General features: G+C 35.7%; 1 protein-coding gene across 6 annotated transcripts in view; it reads right to left on the bottom strand.

The window, feature by feature from the left end:
* The window catches only part of BIRC6 (baculoviral IAP repeat containing 6), a 169817-nt gene that overhangs the window by 128988 nt on the left and 16260 nt on the right, over positions 1-24569 (bottom strand). For all 6 annotated transcript variants that reach the window (XM_042812417.1, XM_042812440.1, XM_042812432.1 and 3 more), the window contains exons 3-14: positions 22956-23093; positions 22362-22555; positions 20341-20452; positions 19214-19296; positions 17851-18073; positions 17599-17759; positions 15877-15935; positions 13776-15164; positions 7327-7476; positions 6004-6229; positions 1729-1889; positions 906-1037 (exon numbers count right to left, since the gene is read on the bottom strand). In XM_042812417.1, coding sequence (XP_042668351.1) covers positions 906-1037; positions 1729-1889; positions 6004-6229; positions 7327-7476; positions 13776-15164; positions 15877-15935; positions 17599-17759; positions 17851-18073; positions 19214-19296; positions 20341-20452; positions 22362-22555; positions 22956-23093 — 3028 coding nt within the window. The remainder of the gene's footprint in view (positions 1-905; positions 1038-1728; positions 1890-6003; positions 6230-7326; positions 7477-13775; positions 15165-15876; positions 15936-17598; positions 17760-17850; positions 18074-19213; positions 19297-20340; positions 20453-22361; positions 22556-22955; positions 23094-24569) is intronic.

Here is a 24569-nt window from a genome sequence, read left to right as displayed (position 1 = left end):
TGCATTCTGAGCCACAACCCCCACTAGGTCTTATTAAAAAAAAAGTTAAAAAATCAATTTGACCAATTTATCTATCTCATAGCATCCTGAAATCCTCCTTCACTCATCTTTCTGACAGTTCATAAGCATGAAACAGCTTTTCTTTTCACCACATTTTCACTTTTTCTTTTAACTCTCCTTTGATTTCTCTTTCCATACCCTGTGCAACATCTGCCTTGGAATCATGCCCTAGATAACACTGATCACATAAAAGGTAAGGAAGACTGATGAACAGACCAACAAAAAGAACCTAAGTTCTCAGCCTGAATCACTTCAACTATTAATTTTTCCTGTTAGGAATTAGTAGCTCTCTTCAGTCAGATTCAGTTTGATTGCTGAGTCTTTCTAGCACCTTTTGTGGAAGTGCACTGGTTAACAAAAATTATTTTAAAAAATTATATGACTATAAAAATAGGCAGATCAAGTCTGATAATGGCTGAAAAGTAACTGACTGGTTATGAACTCTTAACAAGCTGTTTATTATTTTTCCTGGTTTGCAGTTAGCAATCTCTTAAAAAAGCAAGGCACTCAAACAATTATTTTAGAACTAGGTAAGGAAACCATGTAAAATATTTCAGGAATACAGTAATTGTTTAAGTTAGGAAAGTATTTAAATTCAAATAAGTACTAATCTGTTTTGAAACATGAAAAGCCTTCAGCACAATCAGTTTATCCATCTATTTTGACTTTTAACTCCTACAGTAAAACAGCAGTGAGAAAGGCATCGCTGAGCAGGATTAAGAAATGAGACTGTCTCAAATGGCTGAGTAATATTAATGGAGAAATTCCAGTATATAATCAAAACAGAAGTTTAAAAAAGCAAGCTTACATTTTAAATAAACTATAACAAGATAAATGAAACTTACACTGTGGTTCCTCAACATCCATGTACTGCATTTCTTCACTGAATTCAACCAGTCCTGGCTTTCCATTTCTCTCAGTTTCAACATTATGAGCTGGAGATAGAGGAAATGTGATCTGTCTATCTACTGCTGCTTCTGGAGAATGAAAAATAGCATAATTTATAAACATTACTTCAGGCTCACGAAAAACGGAAGCAGTAGTTTTCATTGAAAATGTATCAGCTTTCTACATTTTTACACATTAAGATTGCAATTGCAGTAAACATTAAAAAAATATTTCTTTGAATGACCATCCAAGTATCTCCACCTAGGAAACAACTGAAGATTGCTCCTAAGTAACTGGATTTCAGAATTGAAATTTTAATGAGCTAAAATAATTGTTTTTCACACTGAACATCAAGATATTATTTTGATAATGCTTAAATACAGTTCTTTTCCCAATTAAATGGTTCTTAAAAAGCATAGATCAGAAGACACGTGAATTGTTTCAACTGTTGACCTTCAGTATGAATAACTATTGACAGCAATTTTGCTTTTGTTTGATGACTACAGGATTCAAACAACACAGAATAAGAATTTGGTTCAAAATTTCTGAACCATCACTTTTATGTGCACAAAATCAGGATTCTGAAACTGTTTATCAAGTTTGCTTTCCCAATTTACTTTCTAACACGTTAAGTGAAAAAAGTGAACATGATTCTGAGAAACAGAATAAAAATAAGTAGAAAATGAAAATATTTATATAATTTCAACCAAGTCTTCTAACATACCTCAGAGAGAACACTGATTTTGAAGAAAAAAAAAAATACCTCAAGTCCTTTCTTACCATTGACTTTTCCTAAGCCTGGAGCTTTATTTTTCAGCAAAGTCACTTGAATCTGGGGAATGTTCGTGATGTTTGAGTTCAAAACAAATTTGAAGTCCACATGTCCAACCATACAAGCTTTTGGAAGAACCAGCTCAAAGACATGTTCATCCCAGCTGTTGCTGCGAAGAAAAAAGGAAAACAAAGATAAATTATTAAGGTTCAGATCACTTAGGGAGCATTATCTAATGCATTCTCCATCTACGCACGTGTTCCTTAAAAAAAAAAAAAAGAAAAAAATATTGCACATTAGTTGATATACACGTTCATTTCAGAAGTAGAAGGAATTCAACCTTGCTCAAAATTGATTTTGTGAAGAACAATTTAAAAGCCAATTGACTGGGGGGGAGGAGGGCAAAAGAACAAGTCAATGACTGAATAAAAACAGTAGTGAAGATTCCACATTATCTTCACTACAGTACTGCTTCCGTACTACTACAAATATCAGTTTCATTTCTAGCAAAAAAAAAACCCCAACATGCTAAAAAAGGATTTTCCAATTGCTGAACTGTATGAAAGCATGATAGTAACTGTCTTGCAACCTTGTAAGTTGGTCTTCTGCACTGTTAACTGTTAAACAGTGTTGCTTTACAGCACTAGAACAGCCACATCCAGGAAGCTCAAAGTATTAGTTTCAAAATATATATATATATATATTTCACATAGTTGGTAATTTATAGAGGGTGAGAAGTGCTTCTTACCACATGCACACCCTGCGCTGAGTAAAATGGGTGCAGCTTTCTTTTAATGAGTCACATTTTCCTTTAAAAGCCAATTTTGTTTTATACTGAAATTATAAACTAAGGAGAAGTTTCACAGCTTGATACAAAAGGGTTTGCAATAAATACTTCAAACTGAAGAAAAGAGCAATTCAAATAAACTAATTGTGAGTGAATTGTCATATTATTTAAGTTAATAGCTCTTTCAGATCAATTTATCAGTAAACAATTTTAAAAAAAAATATAAGAGGTGTTCTCTTTCAAAGAACACAGTGTTCCTAAAATGAATCTACACATAAAGTTAAATCATCAGAAGACACTAATGAGCAAATTCTGAGGCAACAGATAGGTAAAGTAATCCAGTTTTTTTCTGCTGCAATAAACCAGATTCGTCCTTCAAACTCATTTTGTATATTGTGGGAGTTTAGAATTAACCACAGAATTTGAGAATGGTTTAATTTTCTCTTCAATGACTATTTAAGAAGTTAACCATCTGCCTTTTAAGGCATTTGTTTCCACCTCAGCAGCCCCAGATGCACTTGAGGCCTTTGATGAAGAAGAGAGAATTCAGGAGCTTTGCTGCAATGGCAGCAATTAACAGCCTGTCCAGGAAAAGCAGGGCTGCCAAACTATCAAGTAGGTATAATGGCAGCACTGTTCATGCTGCAGTAGAAAAATTCTAGGCCAAGAGGAAACTAGAAGTCAAGAAGTTTAAAAAGCATTTGCAATTCAGACACAGCACAGTACAAAGCACACCATTATACGCTTCTAGTTATTTACTGCTGATCTCACAGAAAACCAGTAACAGAATTTGGAAGTTCCCTCCTGCTTTCAGAAAAAAAAAGCAGTACTGAAAATTATTTACTTTGGGAGGTGGTGAAAGATGGACAGAAGAAAGCTTGTGGTTTTGATTTAAGAAGCAACAGTGAAAAATTTTCAGCTAACAAGTATAAATAGATAAATGAAATAATGAAAATGTATTCCAGAAGCCCGGGGAAAAGATTTACCAAAAATAACACTAAAACCTTGTCAGAATCATTCATGCCTTTCCTGGGTCTCGTAGGATACTTCACCCTATTCAAAACAGAAGGTGTGGAGGTAGGTTTTTGTTTGTTTTTGTTATGTTTGGATATTGCTATAGACACTGTGCAAAACATGAAGTGAATGAGACATTCAAAGGAGCAAACCTTCAGAAACACTAAATAATCTGTTCATCCAGTTGAAGCAAAAGTAACACGCAGGCTGGTTTACAGTGGTCTGCTATGACTGTATGTTGGAAAACACACACTGTCATACTAAGAGCTGTGAATGGTTTACTCTATAATTTCTTTTCTGCATACAGAAGTCAGTAATAGATGCTCCAAAGGAACTTTTAAGTATCTAGCAGGTATACGTGTTGTAACGGCCCTACAAGAAGGCCCCATATTCATCTCCAGTAGTGAAGAGATTTTACCTGTGGCGATGAATAGTCTGGTTATAGTATGAGTGAAAAGCTCCCCTTTCATCAGTTTCTGAACTCTCTGAAATCCTTGTAATATTACAGTGTCATTTTAAAAAAGAACACACAAGAAAGACTGTTCTAAATGCAAGTTTACCATCATTCTCACAGCTACAAAATATTTTCCAGCACCTCAGTGTTTCATCTTTCTTGACAACTGAACTTGGAGCTGCACATCCATTTCCAGAGGTTGAACACTGGGAAGAACATGAATATCTAACTTTTCTTTTATTCCCTTATTTCTGAAGTATGTCTGTGTAAGATGAATACATACAGTATCTCCTAATGAAGTCTGAGAAGAAGATTAGATGTCACTATTTAACAAAATACATAAGGAATTCTTTTCAAAAAAGATTCACTCAACACCTAAGCTCAATTTGTCATCGATGATGTTCATATGATTACTGATTGGTAAAACACTCTGCTTCTTTGATTTTCCTTCTCATGTTGCCTTTTAAAAATAACAATAACTGACAAAGTTTAAAGTGTAACATAGTGAGTTTCCCTGAAATACACCTACAAAATTATTCCCTTGTAGCTATTTATTAAACATATGAATTACTGTATCAAATTGCATTACTCATCCATCTAACCTTGTAATCCTGCTTTTCGATAAGAACTGGCATAAGACACAAGGAAGAGATAAAAGAAACTTCATTTTATAAACCAAGAAAATAATCCAGAAATGAACAAGTTTCTCCCAGACAACCTTGAATTATGAACCTCAATTTTAAAAACCTAGATTTTATTCTACAAACAAATGGACAGCAATTTGTCTAAATGTCATCAACATCTGTTAAAGGTATATATTTATTTCTTTACGTTCCTATTTTACTTCGCAGCCTGTATAAATCTTTTCCTGTAATTAAGTAAATATTAATAAGCTAATGGTCCAATTTAGAGCTATTACCTTCAATGTTTTGTTTTTTGTAACTATTTTATAGCTTTTTACTTTTTCACCTGTTGCTGAACGCACTAGATAATTTAAAGTTATTACTAGAAGTTATTTTCTAGGAAACCTCCTTTTCACTTGGCATAAACAGAATACTTCACTTATGCAAAGCAAAATCACAAGATAAAGACAGCTTTCAAAACCTTTTTTAACCACAGCTTATGAATATTTAAGTTAAAGCAAATTCAGCTCATTCTAGGTGTCAGCCCTGGAATGCCTGCCTCCCTACCTTCCAGGCCTGTTTTACCATCTCAAACGTGCCATGAACATACGCTACCTTTCACTTATTTATACATCTTTTTTCCCCTCCACATATGACCTCCAGTCCCCCTAGTGTGCTTTGGCTTCTTTGTTTTCAGCCTATTGATGTTTAGATTCTGCATTAATATCAAAAACTTACACATCACTTTGATGAATGTGTAACAGCTGGAGCAAAAAAACCTTGCAGTACCGTATTCTACACTTTCATTACAAAAAAAAACAAAACAACCACCAAAACACCACACTACACAACTTACAGCTATACTCTGTAACTCCCAAAGAATTCCAAGTTCAAAAGCCAAGTGTAAAAAGAAGTAAATAAATAAACAAATAAAAATCAAGTTTGCACAGATACTGTGCCAGCATACTTTCCATCAAAGAAAATTTTGCCTAAGTTTCAGCACAGTAAAGGTTCTCTGTTGGCTCAAGTAAACGTCTCACATATAAACCAATTTTATTTGACAGAAACATACATAAATCCATCCATACATAAATCCATCACTTGCAAGCAATTTGAAAAAATAGCTAAAAATAGCAAGAGGATTCTTTTCTAATAGAAAAAGAAGAATATCTAATTCTGACAAATATACTCACCTAATAAAAAATAATCATGAAATAGAAAAATACATGAATACACTACAATAACTATGCCATGAAGAGTTGCCTTGCAACCCATAAAATAAGGACCAGACTCTATGAAAGTGCATGTTCTTAAACTTGCACAGTTTAAAAACAGTGAAGTCACTCAAAATTTGTGATGACAGCATCTACGCACAGAATTCTTTTTGAACCACTATTCTACTTACCTGTCTGTCTGTAGCTTCCAAGTTCGAGTGTGCTGAGCTGCATCTCCATGGTGCTGCTGGTGCAAATGCTGAGGATGCCTCCTTTGCTGCTGTTCTTGCTGGACTTCAACCCAACAGGGAGGGACAGTGGCTGAAAATCGTGGTGTCAAGGTCTCAAAACGGGTCAGTTCTACCAGAGATGTCAGTGTTTCAAGAGAAAATGGCTGGTCCACCAAAAGATCAACTCCTGAATAATTACAGAACATAAATATTTACTACACAGATTATTTATTTCTCCTTAAAACATCCTATAAACATTTTTACATTAAAATCAAACTGCTATATATAAAGTTAGCTACATGTGACACAAAGATAAGTTAAAAAAAAAAGGCTATGAGGACATTGAGACACAACTAGAACCATCACAATGAAGAAGCTAGCCAGTTACATTTTCAGTTGTATAAAGCCAATTAAAACATTTTTTACACACTTCTGGACACAGAGTAAAGAAAATGAAAATTTTATATTCCAACAGGCACATGGCATTAGTATGAAATGTTAACATTTTATAACAGTTGTTTAAAACATTATTTTGGCACACCCTTATCAATGCAGACTTGTTTTATGGTGGTTTATTAGAATGTTTTTGAAGCTCTCAGTTTACCTTAACAGAAGGATACATGAAAAACAAGCATGTTATATGCAATGCTATATGCAACTTAAAAGACATTGGGCCTAGACAAATATTTTGTCTCCATATGCAAGTCCTGTTCTGAAGAAACAAGTTTACAGGATATTCATCAAAAAACTACTGACAAATAAAATATCTCAGGAAGACAAATCATTACAAAGCAAACATTACAAAGGAGCACTTAAGACAGTCTTCTTTACACACAGAGGTTGAAAACTTCACAGAAAGTAAGGAATGCATCGTATCAATTTTCACAGATTTTTAACATTTTCTCTTACAAGTTAAAAAAAATAGAGAAAAGTTTTAGTTGTAAAGAAAAAAGCACCAACAAAACAAATACCACACCCTCAGCACTAAGTCTGAACCATGCTACATTGCAAAGAAAGTCAGAGCAAAATCAGGTTACCAACAATACCACATCCTCCAGCTTGAGAGAGAACATAAGCAATTCTTTCAGAAAAGTGATGAAACTCAAGATGACAGACTCAGAGTCAGGCAGAAAACTCACTCTTATTGTAACAATTATTACTTTTGCTTTTTCCATCTATGAGGCAGGAAAATGCTGAAGAGATTAAAGATGGCTCAGAAACTTGATTTTAATAACACAAACATCTTAATGTACAGCTAGACACATTTAAACATGAACCGTTTACCTGTAATGCCTGGACTAGAAGGGTTAGATAATGGCTTGATGCCTTCTGACGACTGCTCTACACTTTTAGAAAGGGATCCATCTACAAGTATATCAGTTTCATCTATGTCATCACATGTTCCTCCAATCTGAAGGAAATGAAGTTCTCCACCTAAAATCATCAAAGTCGATGAAAGAAGTTTAGACAGGCATACAGTTAAACTCAACTAACAAGACAGCCTTCTTGTCAAAGTGCTACACAGTTATTACTGTAATTATTGAATCTGGTATTTCATTTTGCTTTACTGCTACAAAAAAAGCAGAAGAACTACAAAAATACTAACTCCACTTGTGAAGAGCATGAAAGGAAAGAAAATATTAGGGGAGAGAAAAACAAAAGATAATTAACCAAACAAGCCCCAGCAGACACCTCAAATTATATCCATTGTTACACTTTCTGTAACTCAAATTATGCTTTAAACAGAAAGTATTCCATCACGTCAACTGACAGCACACTACCTTGTTGGTACATGTTGCATTAATTTCCTTTCAAAGTTCAGTATCCGAGAAATGAAAAAATTATTTTCCTACTCAGCTCTCCTAACTAAAGAGCTCTTTGCATTGTACTATTAGAATAACAACACTGATTTGGTCAACAGTCAAAACAGTAATTCCAAATCTTTCAACAGACAAAATGTTTTGCTAGAGACTTGAAACTGTTTGAGGGAGTTGCCTTGAATGAATTCACTGCCAAGTGATGCACACAGACAAATTCTGTCATTTATCAAGAAATCAGTGAGAAGAAATGTTCAATTTTACATAGCATTGGGGAAAGAGTGTTACCAGATACAGTAGTTGCAAAATCCTAATAAGTAGGACTTAAATAGAAAGAAAATTCCTGGCAGGCCTTCTACGCTTTTTTCTGAAAACTGACTGCAGAATGCTGTTCAGCTCTTACATTGTTATGAAAAACCTTAACAGGCAAATTATCCAGATAGACTAAAACAAACCAACTTGAGATAACATAGGTAATAAAATCCAAAATAAAAGCATAATTGGCAGGTACACTGAGGGAATGTGGGGAAGTAAAACACACAGATGGAAAGGCACAGAGTGATGGTGTATTTCAGTAAGACCAAAAAAACGGCTTAATAAAATTGTTGTTTTAACAAAACAGAATTTAAAGAGGAATACAATAACTTGGATGACCAAAAAGAAGAAATCTTTCAACACACAGAACCAGTGCAGAATGTCATGGGAAAATCCATACTGAGTCCAAGCAATGCTGCACGAACACAGAGTTTCCTGGTGTTTGAAGAGATACAAGATTCACTATTTTTTTTTCTTAGAACATTCATTATTTTTCTTCTTAGAACATCTATTTTATTGGGCCTTTCCTACTGAGATCCAGTAAGAAGCCTCCACACACTTACCCTGCTGCAGAACAGTACATTAGTAATAGATGCCAAGAGTCAGCAAAGAAAGAATAGTTCTAGTATATCCTTAAAAGCTTGTTTCCTTGATAGCTCACAAACTAGCAACCTTCTTAAATAACAAGGATTAGAAACATATTATTTAATGTAGACCTTAACAGCTTTATTTGTCGGTACATCAAAACATGCTTTCTTTCCCATCATGTTTACAGCTCAAAGATCATTTATCAGAAAGATCTCAGTGAACAAACCTGAGAATCTCTTGTCCTGGAAATAATTAAGCACACTGTAATGCAAGGAAAGTTAACAGATTGGCTTGGCCATCTGCCATTTTATGTCTCAGAGAAAGGCTGAAGAACTTAGGAAGGCTGTGGGTTTTTCTAAGGGAGTTGTGTCAAGGTTCTCTTATTCTGTAGTTGGTTTGGTTTATTCTGTTTTGTTTTAAACAAAGAAATAATTCTGGATTTGATCATTTGATTTTCAAAGAAGCTTCTGTCACTACAGCAGAGTACTGTTGATTAACAGCAAGCAAAAAACTGCCTTACACTTTTATCCATGTAGAAGATTCCTGCATTCTTAAAAGACATATGCTTCCAAGAAAAAATTCTGTGCTGAGATATCTTACTTCCTCATACTCGTTTTCAAAAAGCTTCTGTAAAGAAGTTTATCATGAACATCAGTAACACAGTATTAGCCCATAAAACAATTAAGTGCTCATGCAAACTTCCCGAAACTCTGCAGGTGGCTTTGCTTCTGTATCACAGAAGCAGCAAATACTCTCACAGAACATTCAAAGATGCCCTTTTGACGATGCAGTTACCTAGTTTCTATAGTCAAGTGTCACGAAAAATCCTGAGCAAATTTCTTTTGTTGTTTTGTTTCTACTGGCTCAGTGCATATACTGCCAGGTGCTAACATTGACTCACATGGTATTCTCTAGCTCTAGTAGTGAGCATGATACGTAGTAGTTTAACTCAAGATGCTGCTTTTATCACTTTTTGGCAGAGATGACAAATGATTCTGTTGCACTAGCAAGAAGATACAAAAGCTTACACTGACTTACTCAGCGAGCACCAAGGAGAATAAGTGGAAAAATATTATCATTATACTTCCAGAAAGTAACAGGTAAGACATTCAAAACATAGCTTATTTAATTCCAAATGATATTTTAAATCTGTATTTTGCTTGGACTCGGGAACCTGGTGGATTATATAAACACAATGTAAAAACCATAAATCCATTCAAATAAATCCCAGCCTTCCTCCAAGCAAAACAGTGATCAGCTCCAGGAAAGCAGCACTGACACAAGATAGAGAACATGCCAGAGACAAGGCTTCTAGAGTCAAAGTCAATCTGGTGGAGCGTTCAACATCCTGAACGTATCTTGCATTCTGGAAGGAATTCAGACTAGTGACACAATCATTGATAGCTGCCACAACACGAGCACAGAATCAAACAATACTCAAACAGATACAGGAATTAAAAAAAAAACTAAGCTGAACCACAGGAAACTTGCCACTAAACTTCCAGTCCCCCTCGTATCTTCAGTGGACAGCATAGAAAGGATTAGCTTGAAAATTACTAGGTTCAGAACCCTTCAAAAATTTGACCAGGAAATCTTACTAAAAGCCTCACTCCAGAAGAATGTTCTCTATTCTTGGAAATCTAAGCTGTTAAATTCCATCCTGGTTTATGAAAAAAACAGAATGCAATTAAACAGGGAGAAGTGAGAGTTACTACTTCTAGCAAGAAATAATTAAATGCACAATTATGGGATGAAGAAAAAATCAGCTAGCCAGCAGTTCTGCAGAAGAGAGTCTTGTGAGTCATAATATAAATCTAACTTGGTTTCCTGCCTACAAGTGCAAACATCTTAGTATGTATATGCACACAAAGAACGTACAAAGTGCAGTTACTAAGGAATTATCTTCTATTCAATAACATTTGTGTCTGCTTTTTGGGTCAAGAAATGTGGACTGGTTTGAGAACGCCTTTTGGGAAGGCAGTGATGTGTTTTTCTTCTTTGCTTTTTTCTTCCAAAGCCCTACAGGAAAGTTTAAAGAATTGGAGATATTTGGTTTATGAAAACAAGTCATTGGAAGAAGACAATATCTGCCTTTTTCTTTTTTTTCTTTTTTTTTTTTTCCTCTATAGCAGCCTTTGCCATGTCCACAAAGGACACAACAACAGATTTCAATCAGCAAAGATTATGCAGATGAAACCAGAAAAAAAAAAATTATCATCAATGATAGGGTTTATCAGAAGAAATTTTGTGAACAGACTGATAATGTCACCCATGTTGAAAAACTCTAAGAATAGGCTGATCTCCCTCTGAAATACTAAATGTAATTGATCCTGACTTGAAGATGATTTCTTAGGATCATTTCCAGCATTAATTCTGCTGCAGCAAACAACTCAGCCCCTCCTCATCCCCATTTAGAACCCAAGGACTGTGTAGGCAGCTTCTTTCTATTTTTGTTTTCAGTGTTCTGTTGAAATTGATTAATACTCTCCATCAAACTCAAGAGCAAGAAATGTGCTGTAATTGAGAGGCACAAGATTTAGTGGCATTAATTCCCAAAAGTGCGAAAGCATCATCCAGTTCTGTCAGGCTTGCAACAAGAAATACTAGTACAGACAACTCATTTTTGACAAGATCAAAAGTCAGTCTGAAAAAAAAAAAAAAAAAAAACAACCCACTAATTCCCTCTCAAAGACAAATCACACCAAAATAACCTGTTACAGCGTAACACCATAGGTAATGTCTTGGCAAGACTACATAAATGAGAAATCTAAATGCAAAAGTGCTTATAAATGAATGTGTAACAGATCTGTAAGAGTGGTTACATACAGTGTTTGTGGTCTTCTTTCATAGCTTCTAACTCTGAATGAGTTAGAAAAAGACAATAACCAACTGAACTGGTGCGAGACCAACCAGAGCCTAACTTGGCCAAGGGAAGAGAGGAAAATAAAATACCAACAGATTAAAGTCTATATTTTTCGTTGACAGAACTGGAACCAAGAATATATCCCCTCCCAGAGGTCAACTACAGGCAATCCTTGACAAAACAGACAGAAGCATTTTAGGCTGACACCTAGATGCACTGTTTTTCAACCGTGATAAGAATAAATATTCCCAATTACAGACATGGATGACGCAGGTCTAAAACATATTTATGTATAAACACTCAAAGCCTGTAACACTCATTCACACAGAGGAAACATTTCTCTTCAGTTTTATCTTAAAGATGCCTACAGACAAAATGGTATGATACACTGAAGACAGACAGTATGTCAACAAGCACCAGCAACAGAAAGAGTTGACTATTCTACACCCAGAACTTTGAGAACTCAAAGTATGTCTTTGCCTCTTCCCATCATCTGAGCAACTGAGAATATGCTGCACACTCTCTAGTCTTGAAAAGTTCATAAATCAGAGAATATCATGATTTGGAAGAGACCCTCAAGGATAATCAAATCCAACTCCTGGTTTCACACAAGATGACCCAAAATTCAAACCACACATCTGCCCTGGGGAGCCAGTGCCAATGCCTGGCCACCTTCTGGTGAAGTCTTATCCTAAACCCCAACCTGATCTCCCCCATGCCCCCAGTGCAGCTCCATGCCGTTCCCTCGGGCCCTGTTGCTGTCACACAGAGCACAGCTCAGTGCTGCCCCTCGACTCCCTGTGAAGGAGCTGCAGCCACCATCAGGCCTTCCCTCAGCTCTTCTGCTCTGGGCTCAGCAAACTGAGGGGTCTCAACTGCTCTTTGTCCATCTCACCCTCCAGAACCTTCATCACCCTCATAGTCCCCTCTAATAGTTTTATCTTTCTGATACTGTGGTACCTAAAACTGTTTTTCAACAGCATTCAAGCATTTCCAGTGCACAGAAGCTCCAAACATTTTACTGAATATTTTTACCTATGTCACTGCACTGCAAGCTATTTGCTGGGATTAACATTCAATAAATCAGTGAATGGCTCCATTCCCCTCTCAACACAAATTCTCATTACACTGTCAGTCTGCAGGGATCACCATATTCACAGCGATTAAAACTGAAGAGCAAAGACTGCAAAGGGATTTTGGAAGAAGTCTAAGAAAACAGTGTTTAAGAAATAAATAATTAAGAAAAACACCTTCTCAGTCACCTGACAGATAAGCAAGAAATTTTAACCTTCTTACATTAGAAAGATTAAGGATGACTGAACACAACAGAAGTTAAGGGAATTCTATGCAAATGTAGAGCAAATAATACAACAAAAAGGTTATATCAATAGTAAAGCTTTCTCATTTGCTTTTTCTTTTTGTATTTCTGGATTTTATGCAGTACAGTTATATAAAAAACATTTAAGATACATTCATTCCTTAAAAAGCCTCAAATTTCAGCATAAAACACTCGGACTCCAAAGCTTCAGTGCATCTGGTATAAAATCCTGGAACTCAGACTACTAAACTAGATATTTTTTATGGCTTTGGACCTGATTTCTCAGAAAAACTATAGCAATAGAAGTATTTAACAATATTGGATGGATGGTCTAGCTCTCACAGTCAAGGCAGAGTAATCCCAATTACAAAAAGGCCTAAGCAGAACCAGCAGTCCTGTGAGAAAGTAAATAATCTTAACTGGTAACTGGTGAAGGTACAAAAGCATCACCTTCTCTGCTCTCTCGAGTATCTACAATTATAGACAGAAGACATTATTCTGAAACAGAGAAATCTAGTATAGAAATAGTTATACATAAGAATCACTTTTGGTATTTTTTTCTGTCTGGGATTTAAGCAAATCTGTGACACTACAACAAGAAGTTCACCAATATACTGGACATAACCAAAAGTAATTCTCATTTTAGAGATTAAAATCCACATTTGGGAGAGGGAATCAACTGGAACCCATGCTCTCTACTACAAAAGTAAACAGCATATAAATTAAAAGGCATTTGCCAATTGCTATTTTGAGATTTATATTCTAACATCCTATACTACAATACAACTACAGTGAAATAAACATTAAGAAAACAGCTTTAAGAAAGTCTTACCTTTAGTGCACGCACATAGTCTGTCTGTGCCCGAACAGTATATCACCGAGACAAACATATCTGGTTCCTCAGTGCCCTCTTTTTTAGGTGGCTCCACTTTGGCCAGAATTTCAAAGTTCGAAAGATCTAGTATTTTTACATATCCTCCCTGAGTAGTTATTACCAGGTGTCCAAGAGTAGAGATCTCAGATCTTCTCTCTCTCCCACTGCCATTTTTAGAAGTTAATTGTATTTCCTCTACAGGTTCTTCACAGTCATCCTCTCGATTATCCAATATATCTGGTGGGAGTAAAATCATTGAGGTAATTGTGTCTTGGGGGTCTTTGATATGCTGGATTTTTACCGGTTCCTCCTCTAAAGTAACTATTCTAGTGGCATAATTCATTTTATAAAGCACTAGGTATCCACCACTAACACTTCTCTGTTCAGGCTGAATTATTAAAGGAGTTGTTACATCTGCTGGTGGCTCATGTTGGATTACATCGATACTTGTGCCATTCACTACAGCAAGACTTGATTCTATTTCACCCTTCCTTCTATTACATAGTGCTGAGTTTAATTTATTTAAATTATTCAAGGCCTCTACTTGATTTATTGCACTCAGAGATTCGACAGGACAAGTCCGAAGTCCTACTAATAAATGAACTCCATCTGCACAAGGAGTGATTGAATCTACACACAGGTTCTCCTCCTCTGCAAACTTTGGCAGACGCAGGCACTGAACCAATGTCCCAGGCTTGGGAACCATGGAGCTCCACTTGTCCGAGTCTGGAGAAGTTAGGTTGGCTGCAGCATCTGCAAACTGCTGAATATAAGTCACAGGGGGATCCTGTAACAGCAACTGTTCTTGACTGTCCAGCTCCATTTCAATGATCTGTGGAACCGTGAAACCATCTTCATGTATACTTTTACTTATAAAGTTCACCTGTGAAAAAAGTTTTCCTCTTTCATCAGACTCCTTAATGCTGTATAGCAGCAATACAGGTAAAGTCCTCCTTACCAGAGGGGAATTCAGTTCAGAAATAGTGCAGGATTCATTGTCAGTTGATCCCTGTTCTGAGACACTCTCACCTCGAGTCCTGCTTAAGCCATCCAGTGACCGCTGAGAGTTACTGCTAACAGGAGAGGTAGCAGGTGATTTGTATGTTAATAGACCTCCAGCTAATAAACAAGGAAAGGGAATGTTGTGTTGCTCCACGTGTTTTTCCTTCATCTTTTCACTCTTACAGTTGGCCAAGCAGGGGTTTGCCCCAAGTTCTTCTAGATCCTTAACCGTGTCTTCTAGAACATTTGCAACAATTTCCCACTGAAGTTTTTCAGGCTGCTGGAGAATGCTGAGAGCTGTTATATCGAGGTTGACTTCCATGGTTTCTTTTTGCGATGTATGCCCTTTAAAGCAGAAATTTTTAATATATGTTCAAAAACGAAAAAAGGTATTGCAGTATTACATATGTTACACACTCTCATAATTAAGAGAAAGTTACTGCTCCAGACTCAGTATGTTCCAACGTTCTGTTTGTCCAGGACTTAACAGTCACGAAACAATAGAAAAGGCCTAGAAACATTCCCTCAACACGAGCTCTTGTGTGTATGCATGTCCTATTTTTCCTCCCCTGTTGCTGTCAATTCAGAGGAGCAAACTGATTATGAAAAGCAAGCATGTAAATCTTCCCTCTCATAAAAATTTCTGCTTAGACCTCTAAGAAAATAACACAGAAATACTATGCATAGCACTGTTCTGCTTACATCTGAAACCTTTGTTCAGAAAGAGAAAAAAGCTAATTTTTATCAAAGACCATATACAGAAGGAAATTAGATACAGAACTTTCTCTAACAATCCCCTGAATTTAAAGGGCTTTTGACAGCTGTCATTTGTTCTTTTTCTCAGTAAGTTTCTTTAACAGTTTTTCTTTTCTCTTATGTGTACTCTTTCCACCACATGAATGACAACTATTGCCACTGCTTTCTAGGTCAATTTTTTTTCTTTTTTCCTCCTAATACCATGAATACAATATCCTCTGCTTTGGACAGGGTTTAAGAGCCTAAGAACAACAGTTTCCTTCCTGACCTCTACATAATACATGGATCAAATATAACCTACCTGTTACAGATTCTGATCTGGAATGCTCTTCACTGTCTGAATCATCCAATAGGTCATCACTGAAAAAAAAAAAAACCCAACCATACGTATAAATGTCACCATGTACACTGCTTGCATTCCTATTATTCAATAAATCAAATTAGTTAAAAAAAGTATCAAATCTTTGCTATTACCCTGTATTTTTTTAGTCACCATCTGTATCTACTGATGAATTCGTAACAGACGCCATCATAGTGATTTTGTCAACAGACAGTGAGCCAGTAGAGCAAATTCTGCTTTTAACTAGTCTCATTCTGCTATTGAATTCCCAACAATTCAGACATAAATTAAATGAAAACAAAAACCAGTTCTCAGAAATCTTTAAGAAGGAAAAACTTCCTAAAAACTGATGACACCCTCTTTAAAGTTCTTCAAAACAGTCTCTGAAAGGTGGAGCTGTCAGACTGGTTTTCAATTCTACTAACACAATCTTGCAGCTAACACAGACACTGTCACAATTCAGGATAGTCCTGTTCCAGTCATGTGTAATGTCTTCCTCTCTCACACTGCAGTTACCAACATCATCCTCCCATGGTTCAAAATAACTGAATAAGTTCAGAATTTTTCAAAAGAAGAATAAGCACAAAAGACACAAGCAAAAACACTCCCTTCAGGAAATCGGATACAATCTTCATGTTGCTTTTAAAAATACTACCAGATGAGTTGTGTTTTCATAAAGGCAGATTCTGTTCAAGATCATTCTTCATGAGAAACAGGTTGTTTAGTAGTTCTAACAATATACAAAGCTTTACACATTTGGCTTTTCTAATAGGAGAAACAATTTCCTATTACAGGACCTTTAAATACAGAAAGAACAGTAGTGTCTTCGTACCTTTGGATTTAATAACTCCCAGTACCAAGATAGATCCCCACATTTAAACAAACTGGACACCTTCTCCTCTGGCCCAAGATAAAAGTCTTTTCTTTTGACTCAAACCTGATCAACCTTTATTTCACCAGACAAGAGCAACAATTCAATTGTTTATCATCCACCCTCCTCTTGGGTGGGAAATGCATAGCAAGCTTCATATGCATTAAGTAGAACAGAAGACACTTAGTCTTGAGCAGCATCACTGTATTATTTTGTGTGAGCTTTAATGAGAAAGGAGTTTCTAGTAATATACTGTAAGCAGCGTAAATGAAGGAGTACTACTTACACTCGCATGGCACTTTCTAAGCATCAGTATATGCTTTAACTTATTTAAAAGTTAGTCACAAATGAAAATAACTCCTACCACAGCCACAAGACTTATTTTATGACTGACATAAACAAAAACTAAGTAGATGCAATCAGAGAAAACACACTTTCTAGAAATCTAAATAATCTCCATTTTCCAACCTGAAACACATAATCCATAATTAAAATGAAAAGGCATTTCCAAACTTGTATTCCTTGCTTTTTTCCAGCTTTGGAACACCAGCATAGAATAGCAATGGGATTAGGTATTTCTTTGTTAGTGGAGAATGAAAAACTGAAACAACAGGACTAAAATGGAACTGGCTTTCATTTCATTTTCATTTTATACATATATATATGTGTGTATATATATATATATATATATATATTTTTTTTTTTTAAAAGCAATGAATTGAGTGAACAGTCATTTACAAAAAACTATCTCCATGAAAAAACTCTTACTGATCTCATGTTTCAAAAAACATGAACTTAACAAAATGACATACCTGTCTCCTTCTAATTTTGGTATATCTGAGCAGCTAGATGAATCTTCTAGCCATGCTAGTGTTGGTCTCCTTGAGTCAACCCCTGAGCTCTGTTCTCCCGATAACATAAGTTGTTGCACAATAGCTGGATCATATGCATTGATCTCAAATTTCAAGTGGACCTAAGAAAGAAGAAAAAGCAGAAGAAGACTTAACTTATATCAAGATGCTTAAATCACAAGTAACTAGTTAATAATTCTTTATATTGTATACCTTCATAAGTTTGGAAACATCCCATATGCAGATCTTTCCTCGCTTTGTCGCGGCAGCTAGAAAATGAGGGCAACTTCCAGATCCAAAGCAGGCTATTCTGTCAGTGCCATCTGTGCAGGGAAATTGTGCTGGACTTGTTGCCAGTGTGACTGAAAGAGGTACATTCTGAGTGTGCTCACCCTTGACAAACGGGCAGTTTGGGGAATGTCTCTCATGTTCAGACCTTTTCACATTAAAAACAGACATATCAAAAATGATTTCTCACATCAAAAATACACACATCTTACACAAACTCACATCATGAAGTGAAGCTGAAAGTGAACCATTTCTGAAACTGAACGCTTCTGCAGTTGGCTATACAAGATCATTCAGAAGTTACTAAAACAGCTTTCCCTACAATTTCTCTATAGTAGACTTGATTAAAGTCTTTGATCATTTGATGGATAGTCAAATTCAAACTGAGGAAGCTGTCCATCATTTAAAAAAAATCCATCCATTTTATTTAAAAAAAAAATTCTACAGGCAGTAGCCCATTATGATATCACGAAGGAAAAAGGCATACTTTAGATTAGCGTGAGTTATTGCTAGATTATTATAGCTTTAGTAAGAAGTAACAGTGTCCTATCTTTAGTTTTAAATCCACAAAGAAACTGAAATTGAATGACACACTGACTTAGAAGCATAAAAAAACAGTAAACATCTAAACTTGACAGAAGCAGAGAAATGGCAAAGAGCAATTACACTACTGCAAAATGTCTGGAAACGAATGAGGAAAAAGAGATGAGGAACTGTGAAAGGTAAGGCTAAAAAGAAAAGGCAAGCCAGAAATTCGTTTTGTTCAAATAATGATCATAAATTAACAGCCAAGACAATAATTATCCTAAAGACCCTTTGAAAACCAAAATACGGTTCTGCATTTCTGTCACTATGTACAATTTTGATTGACTCACAAAATTAGTAATGGCTCTTGAATTTGACATAAAAGGCAAATACATACTACACAGCCTCCTCAGTTCAAGAACTTATGTTCATACCACAATCATACAGAAGACTGAGTTCAGAACCCTACAAAGAAATGTTGGCCATCATCTTTGTCAGAAAATAACTAAAAAAACCCAGCAAAACCAGATTTAAGAAATAAAACCAACTACATTTCTTGGTTTTACTATTACACAGAAATTTGACAAAGTACAAGGAATTATTCTGTGATTTGTCCCATGGAATCATTCTGGAAATCCATTCTCATCAGTAATTATTCCTAAACACACCAGAAATCCTATCAAGGTACATGGATTTTAGCCTCTGAAGATTTCTGATCTCTTCAGCACAGACATAAGTCTATTCAAAATACCATTAAACTTACCAAGGTTCATCTGTAGGCTCCCAGCATACCAAACATACACTACAGGTAAAGCACATGGCTCTGTCATCTCCTGATGAAGCAGGCTATAAATATAAAAAGAAACAACTGAAATTCATGTAGCTATACAACATGAAACACTAATTAGGTGATTAAGTAACTCTCCTTCTAGTGGCATAGGAAAGCACCACATCAAATGCATTAAAAGCCCCAAACTACATACTTTAAAGGGGCAATATTTCACATTAGAAAAACCAATCATGATACACCACGTTTCTATAGAAGAGATCTAGAATCAATGCCTGTACAAACTACTGGATAAAAATCACACAGAAATAGAACTCAAGTGAACAGCATTACTGCTAAGACTTTTATTTCTATGGAAAAAGCTCACAAAGTTTTAAAAAAAAAAAAAAAGTCAGAATCTCAGCTGAATTTAGCTGCATGCTTGTAAAATCCTTATGTCAAATCCTGACACATACTGCCTAGCCATCACTATGTAAATCCATTCCATAAACAATTATTTTATAGTAAAAATGATTCCAAAGAATGAAAAATTGAAATAGGAAAGAGTAGTGCACTAGAACGTTGAGGTTGTATCTACTTACTACTCAACAATTTAGTAATGTGATCTAGGACTGCTGTGTGTTACTCTACAGTTTCTTTAAATCACACTAGGAAGGAGTAATTAAAAAAACTCTGATGTCAAGTTGGTTGTTTTTTTTTTTTTTTGCTTTACTTGTATATACTTGTATTGTAAAAACTAATGATATTTACACAATAATCTAGTGAGGAGGAAAAGAGATGCTAACTCTTTAACTGCCAAGTTACTTGTTTCTACTTGAGAGATTTACTTGATATTTATAATTACCTTAGAATCATGCTTAGTTTAGAACAATGTTTTTAGTGATCTTACAAAAAAGAAGCAACCTCAAGGTATGGAAAAAAGAAAGGAATTAAAAAAAAAAAAAAAAAAAAAACAAAAAAAGTTGAATGATTTTTTTTTTTTTTTTTTTTTTCCATTATGCTTTCTGCATTGTTACAGGAATTGATTAAAAGTAAAAAAACAAAAGGCATTTTTCCAAACCCTCACCTAGGAGACAAATACTAAAAACAACAAAACCTTTTACCTGGTGGTAGAATCCAGCTTGAGCCATAGGATCTGGTTGTGCCCACCTATAACCCACATGAGGCCATGAAGTGAATGTCTCTCTCCTGTTAGCTTCACTATACATCAAAGACCTAGACGGGCAAAAATTCTACATTATCCAAAACTAGAATCACCTACAAAAAAAGCCCCCTACAAACTAAAATTAAACTCATTATGACATATTTTTCAATAATTTAGATACTGCTAGAAATAACAGATTGTTACCTGTAACTTATATTTAACATTATTGATGAAGGTCACAGAAACATTACAAAGTTCTGACACTTGAAGACCTAAAGTGTGTCAGCAAAAGAACATAAGCAGTGCACAACAACATACAGGCCTTAAAAGCAAACAACTAAGTAAGCTCCCATGTAGCCTATTTGGTCTAACTGCAGCAAAGCATCCAGAGCTCCTCTGCATTTAGGGTTGAGAACCTAGACTAACAGAACTGTTGAAGGGGTTTCTTTTACAACTACTGCAGAAATTTTGGTGTTAACTAACTGAACACATATGAATACTCATGTTTAAAAATATCCCAGAGGGATATTTTAAGCTTGACTGAGAATATGGTGTGAACCCCTTGACACGTTACTCACTGCATGCTATAATATTTGAAAATTATAAACTACTAAACCACAAAATCTGAAATCCTCCGTAAACGCAACACCTACAAGGAAAATACACATCTCTTTTTGCCACTTTCCTTGTTTAATTTCAGTAATTAATTCTCTAGTTTGAAATACAGCACAACTATCATCATTTCTTTTTCCTCAACAAACGTATTCCAGTATCATGCCACATTTCACCACCCTGCACAGAAAGGTGCACACAGCTGGAAGAATTACTGCTGCTCAATGGAAAAGTGCCTCACATCTTGCTGCTTCTTCCCCCCAGCATCAGAAGTTTTTGCTGTCTTTAGAGAGAATGGACATATTAAACATTTCCCACGAAGGAAGTAAACTATTCCTGCAACACGCTGTAAGGGCTGCCTTAACTTCATACGTTACCATTTTCAAAAATACAATGTGGCAAGTTACAGTCAAATGTGAAGGTTTGAGGAGTGGAAGTATGAGATTCAATCACTGAAAGAAATGTTAACATAGTTTCAAAATACTATTCATATAGAAACTTTCAAGAAGGCACTCATCTATAACTTTGAAGATTCGCCAACATTTTAAGGAGTCGGCTTATGAAGGTTAAAACAATAGGTTACTCACTTACTTACACATCATCACTAAGATCAGAAAGAGATGAAGCAACAGTCTATGAGGTAAATTTTCTCTGATCCCAAACACATAGCAGCAGACTAGAGAGTTCAGAAGTAGCATTCATACTCAAAGGTAACAACTTCCTAAACTTTATCCTCTAAAAGACAAAGCATGGGCATAACTCCTTCCTGCATGAAGGAAAAGGAATTGATTTCATGATATAGCATAGTGGGAATGCTCTAACTCTGGTAGACAAATTTGTTCACTGTGTTCAAAAGCAGCTTACATAAGCTCTTAAAGCTACGTGGTTTCTGAACATCTTAACATTGCTGTCTCAGTAAAATTTACACTAAATACTAGATTGAGTAGAGCTGATAACTCAAATAATCAGTCATGAGCACTCGACTGTGCAGACACAGCAATAATCAAACATCACGAAAAGTAAAACGTGGGTGAACACATACTAACATGTTACAATACCACCTACAGAACTAAATTTAGGGCTGCAACCGGTATCTCTCTGAAAGCAAAGCAACTTCATCCAACTAGAACTAAAGCAGCATGGCAAATAGAACTCTCTTTTGGCAACCATAGATGTTTCTCTAAGTTTACCAATAGGTACAGTACACTGTACCTGAAACAATTTAATAGCTGTATGTGTAATAGCAACAAGGTACAGAACAGGATTAATTCCATGTTTTTTCCTTCAGCAAAGAAATTAAGATTATTAAGGATTTTATTCTAATCCAAGTAAAGGGTCAAATTCATCACTGATTTTATCTTAATGTACCTGTCCACAGACCGACCAGGTCCCACACCAAGTTCTGGTCGCGCGCTGGGTAAGAGGTAAGATAACCTATCCATCACAGAGGATGCTACAGGTAAGGCAGCAATATTTTGATTTATCTTCTTGAGTTCATTTACAATGGCACTGGCGACAGACTTCAAAACATGATGAGGAAGGTGGAACGTAACCGTTGCCCACTAAATGGAGAGAAAAAGTGCCTAGGTAAATATATTTTAAGATTCTGACTGCTGAACAACAAATAGCTCACAAAGATTTCAGAAGCAAAAGAAAATGCATCTGTTGCAATCTTTCTTGATTTCAATCAATTTAAGCAGTAATACAGGAATGGACACAAAAACAATACAAACACAATGCAAGGAAATATAATATCTTCAAATTTTTAATTTCAGTGCCTTGTTAGTTTCTTGCTTAACAAATCAAACTTCACCCTGAGGAACTAAGGAACACATAATAGATTTTGTCCTCTGCAAATGAAAACCATCACACTAAGTTAAGCATTTTGCATGCTTCAATAACAGTAGCTAAGCAAATTAAAGTTAAGAATTCATGTTAGACAATACAGAAACAAATTCTTACCTTTGCAACTTTATGATTTGCTGCTGTTTCATGTGAGGTATTTTTTAAACCATCCTTCAGTTGTGTGATGAATAAGTCATATCCCTCTGTGCTAGAAACATCTACTTTTTCTATGCAAGCAGATAACAGCTGCTGAGCCTAAAATGCAGATGCGCAAGAAGACAGTTAGCATCCATGCTGAATAGCTACAGAAAGGAATTGCAACTGTTTCATCATTCTGGGAAACGCATACTGGCGTACCCAGTTTATCTTACACTGTATCAGCACAACTCCTACAGAAGACATGGAGTTGAGCAAGTAGTTCCAAATTTTATTCTGCAGTCCAACCAATGGAAAAATCTCTGCGGCAATGTTAGTAATTATTACAAGTTTCCTCAGGTACAATATTAACAAACATTAAACGAGTCAGTCATACAGTTAACATATGACATATTAAAGCCAAGCAAAACAGATGACATCTATTGCCTAGAGAAATTTTCAACTCAGAAATAAAGCACCCAGAAAAAGAACATTCTAAACATCCATTTATACAATTTTTTTCTTCCATTCCCACCTGTTTCTAGTTTGCACATCATATCACAGGTAAGAATCAAAGGCATACCTCGTGCACCAAGCACAGAGCATTCCATACTTGTTCTTAAGTAGGCTACATCTGAACAATGTTCCATTAAATATTTCAAGTTACAAACAAAAGGAAATACTTTCAAAGGGCAACTGCCCGCCTTGACTTTAAACAGCCAGGAATTACAGAACGGTCAAATGGCCACCTGGTTACATGCTTGGGGAGCTCAGGGGAGACAAGAATAAGCCAAATCAGTCCCTTAGCTAAGGCTGTATTTGTTGCTCAGGTTTCCATAAAGTATTATGCACAACTCACATTTCAAAAGTCTCTCACAGACAATATAAGATCAACAGACACATTGTTCGTAATTTTGTAGAGCTGTAGGAGGAAGCAAATCCAGCATAAAGGCACTAGAACAGTGTGTCAGTGCTGCCTATTAGAAATGTACACACACTGCTGGCAGACTAACCATACAAAAAAAAAAGTACTTAAGAGCAAAGATTTGCAGAGAAATTTTAGAGACTAATAAAAAAGTTTTGAATAAAAATTCCTTATCTTCCTTTCATGAAAGAACTGAACTGATACACTTCTATGATGTCTGTTTCAGTATCTGCTAAAACCTTCTGAAGTCTGGGTAACTCCTGTTTAAAGCTAAAAAGAAGATCTGAATATTGCTAACGATATTCCTTCCATCTCACTGATCTGGCCCTCAACTCCTCCAGTCTAATCCCAATGACTGTCTTTGGATCCAGTGGAATATTTAGCTAAAAAAACTGACATGATCTTACAGTTTGTACTTGTATTAAACCATCTGAGAATACAAACCAATGACAGCAAAATTGTCATTGGCCTGGAAATGCTACCCTGTCAGCCCTCCTGGTCAGCCACACACCTCAAGAACTTCATAGCTACCCACAAATGATCTAAAACTGACAGCAGGGTCAGAAAGCCCAGAAAACCAGAAACCTGAAAACCTCTCTGTAAAGATGTCTGTGAAGTGACAGTTTATTGCTATTACTCCTGCTTAAGACAAGCAGTTCAAAAAACCACCA

Source organism: Centrocercus urophasianus, unplaced genomic scaffold (assembly GCF_019232065.1).
Source record: "Centrocercus urophasianus isolate 14NV4802_14NV808 unplaced genomic scaffold, USGS_Curo_1.0 seq_10, whole genome shotgun sequence".
Lineage (NCBI taxonomy): Eukaryota > Metazoa > Chordata > Aves > Galliformes > Phasianidae > Centrocercus > Centrocercus urophasianus.
Note: the sequence above shows the minus strand (reverse complement) of the source record. Positions and strands in the feature narration are given on the sequence as shown.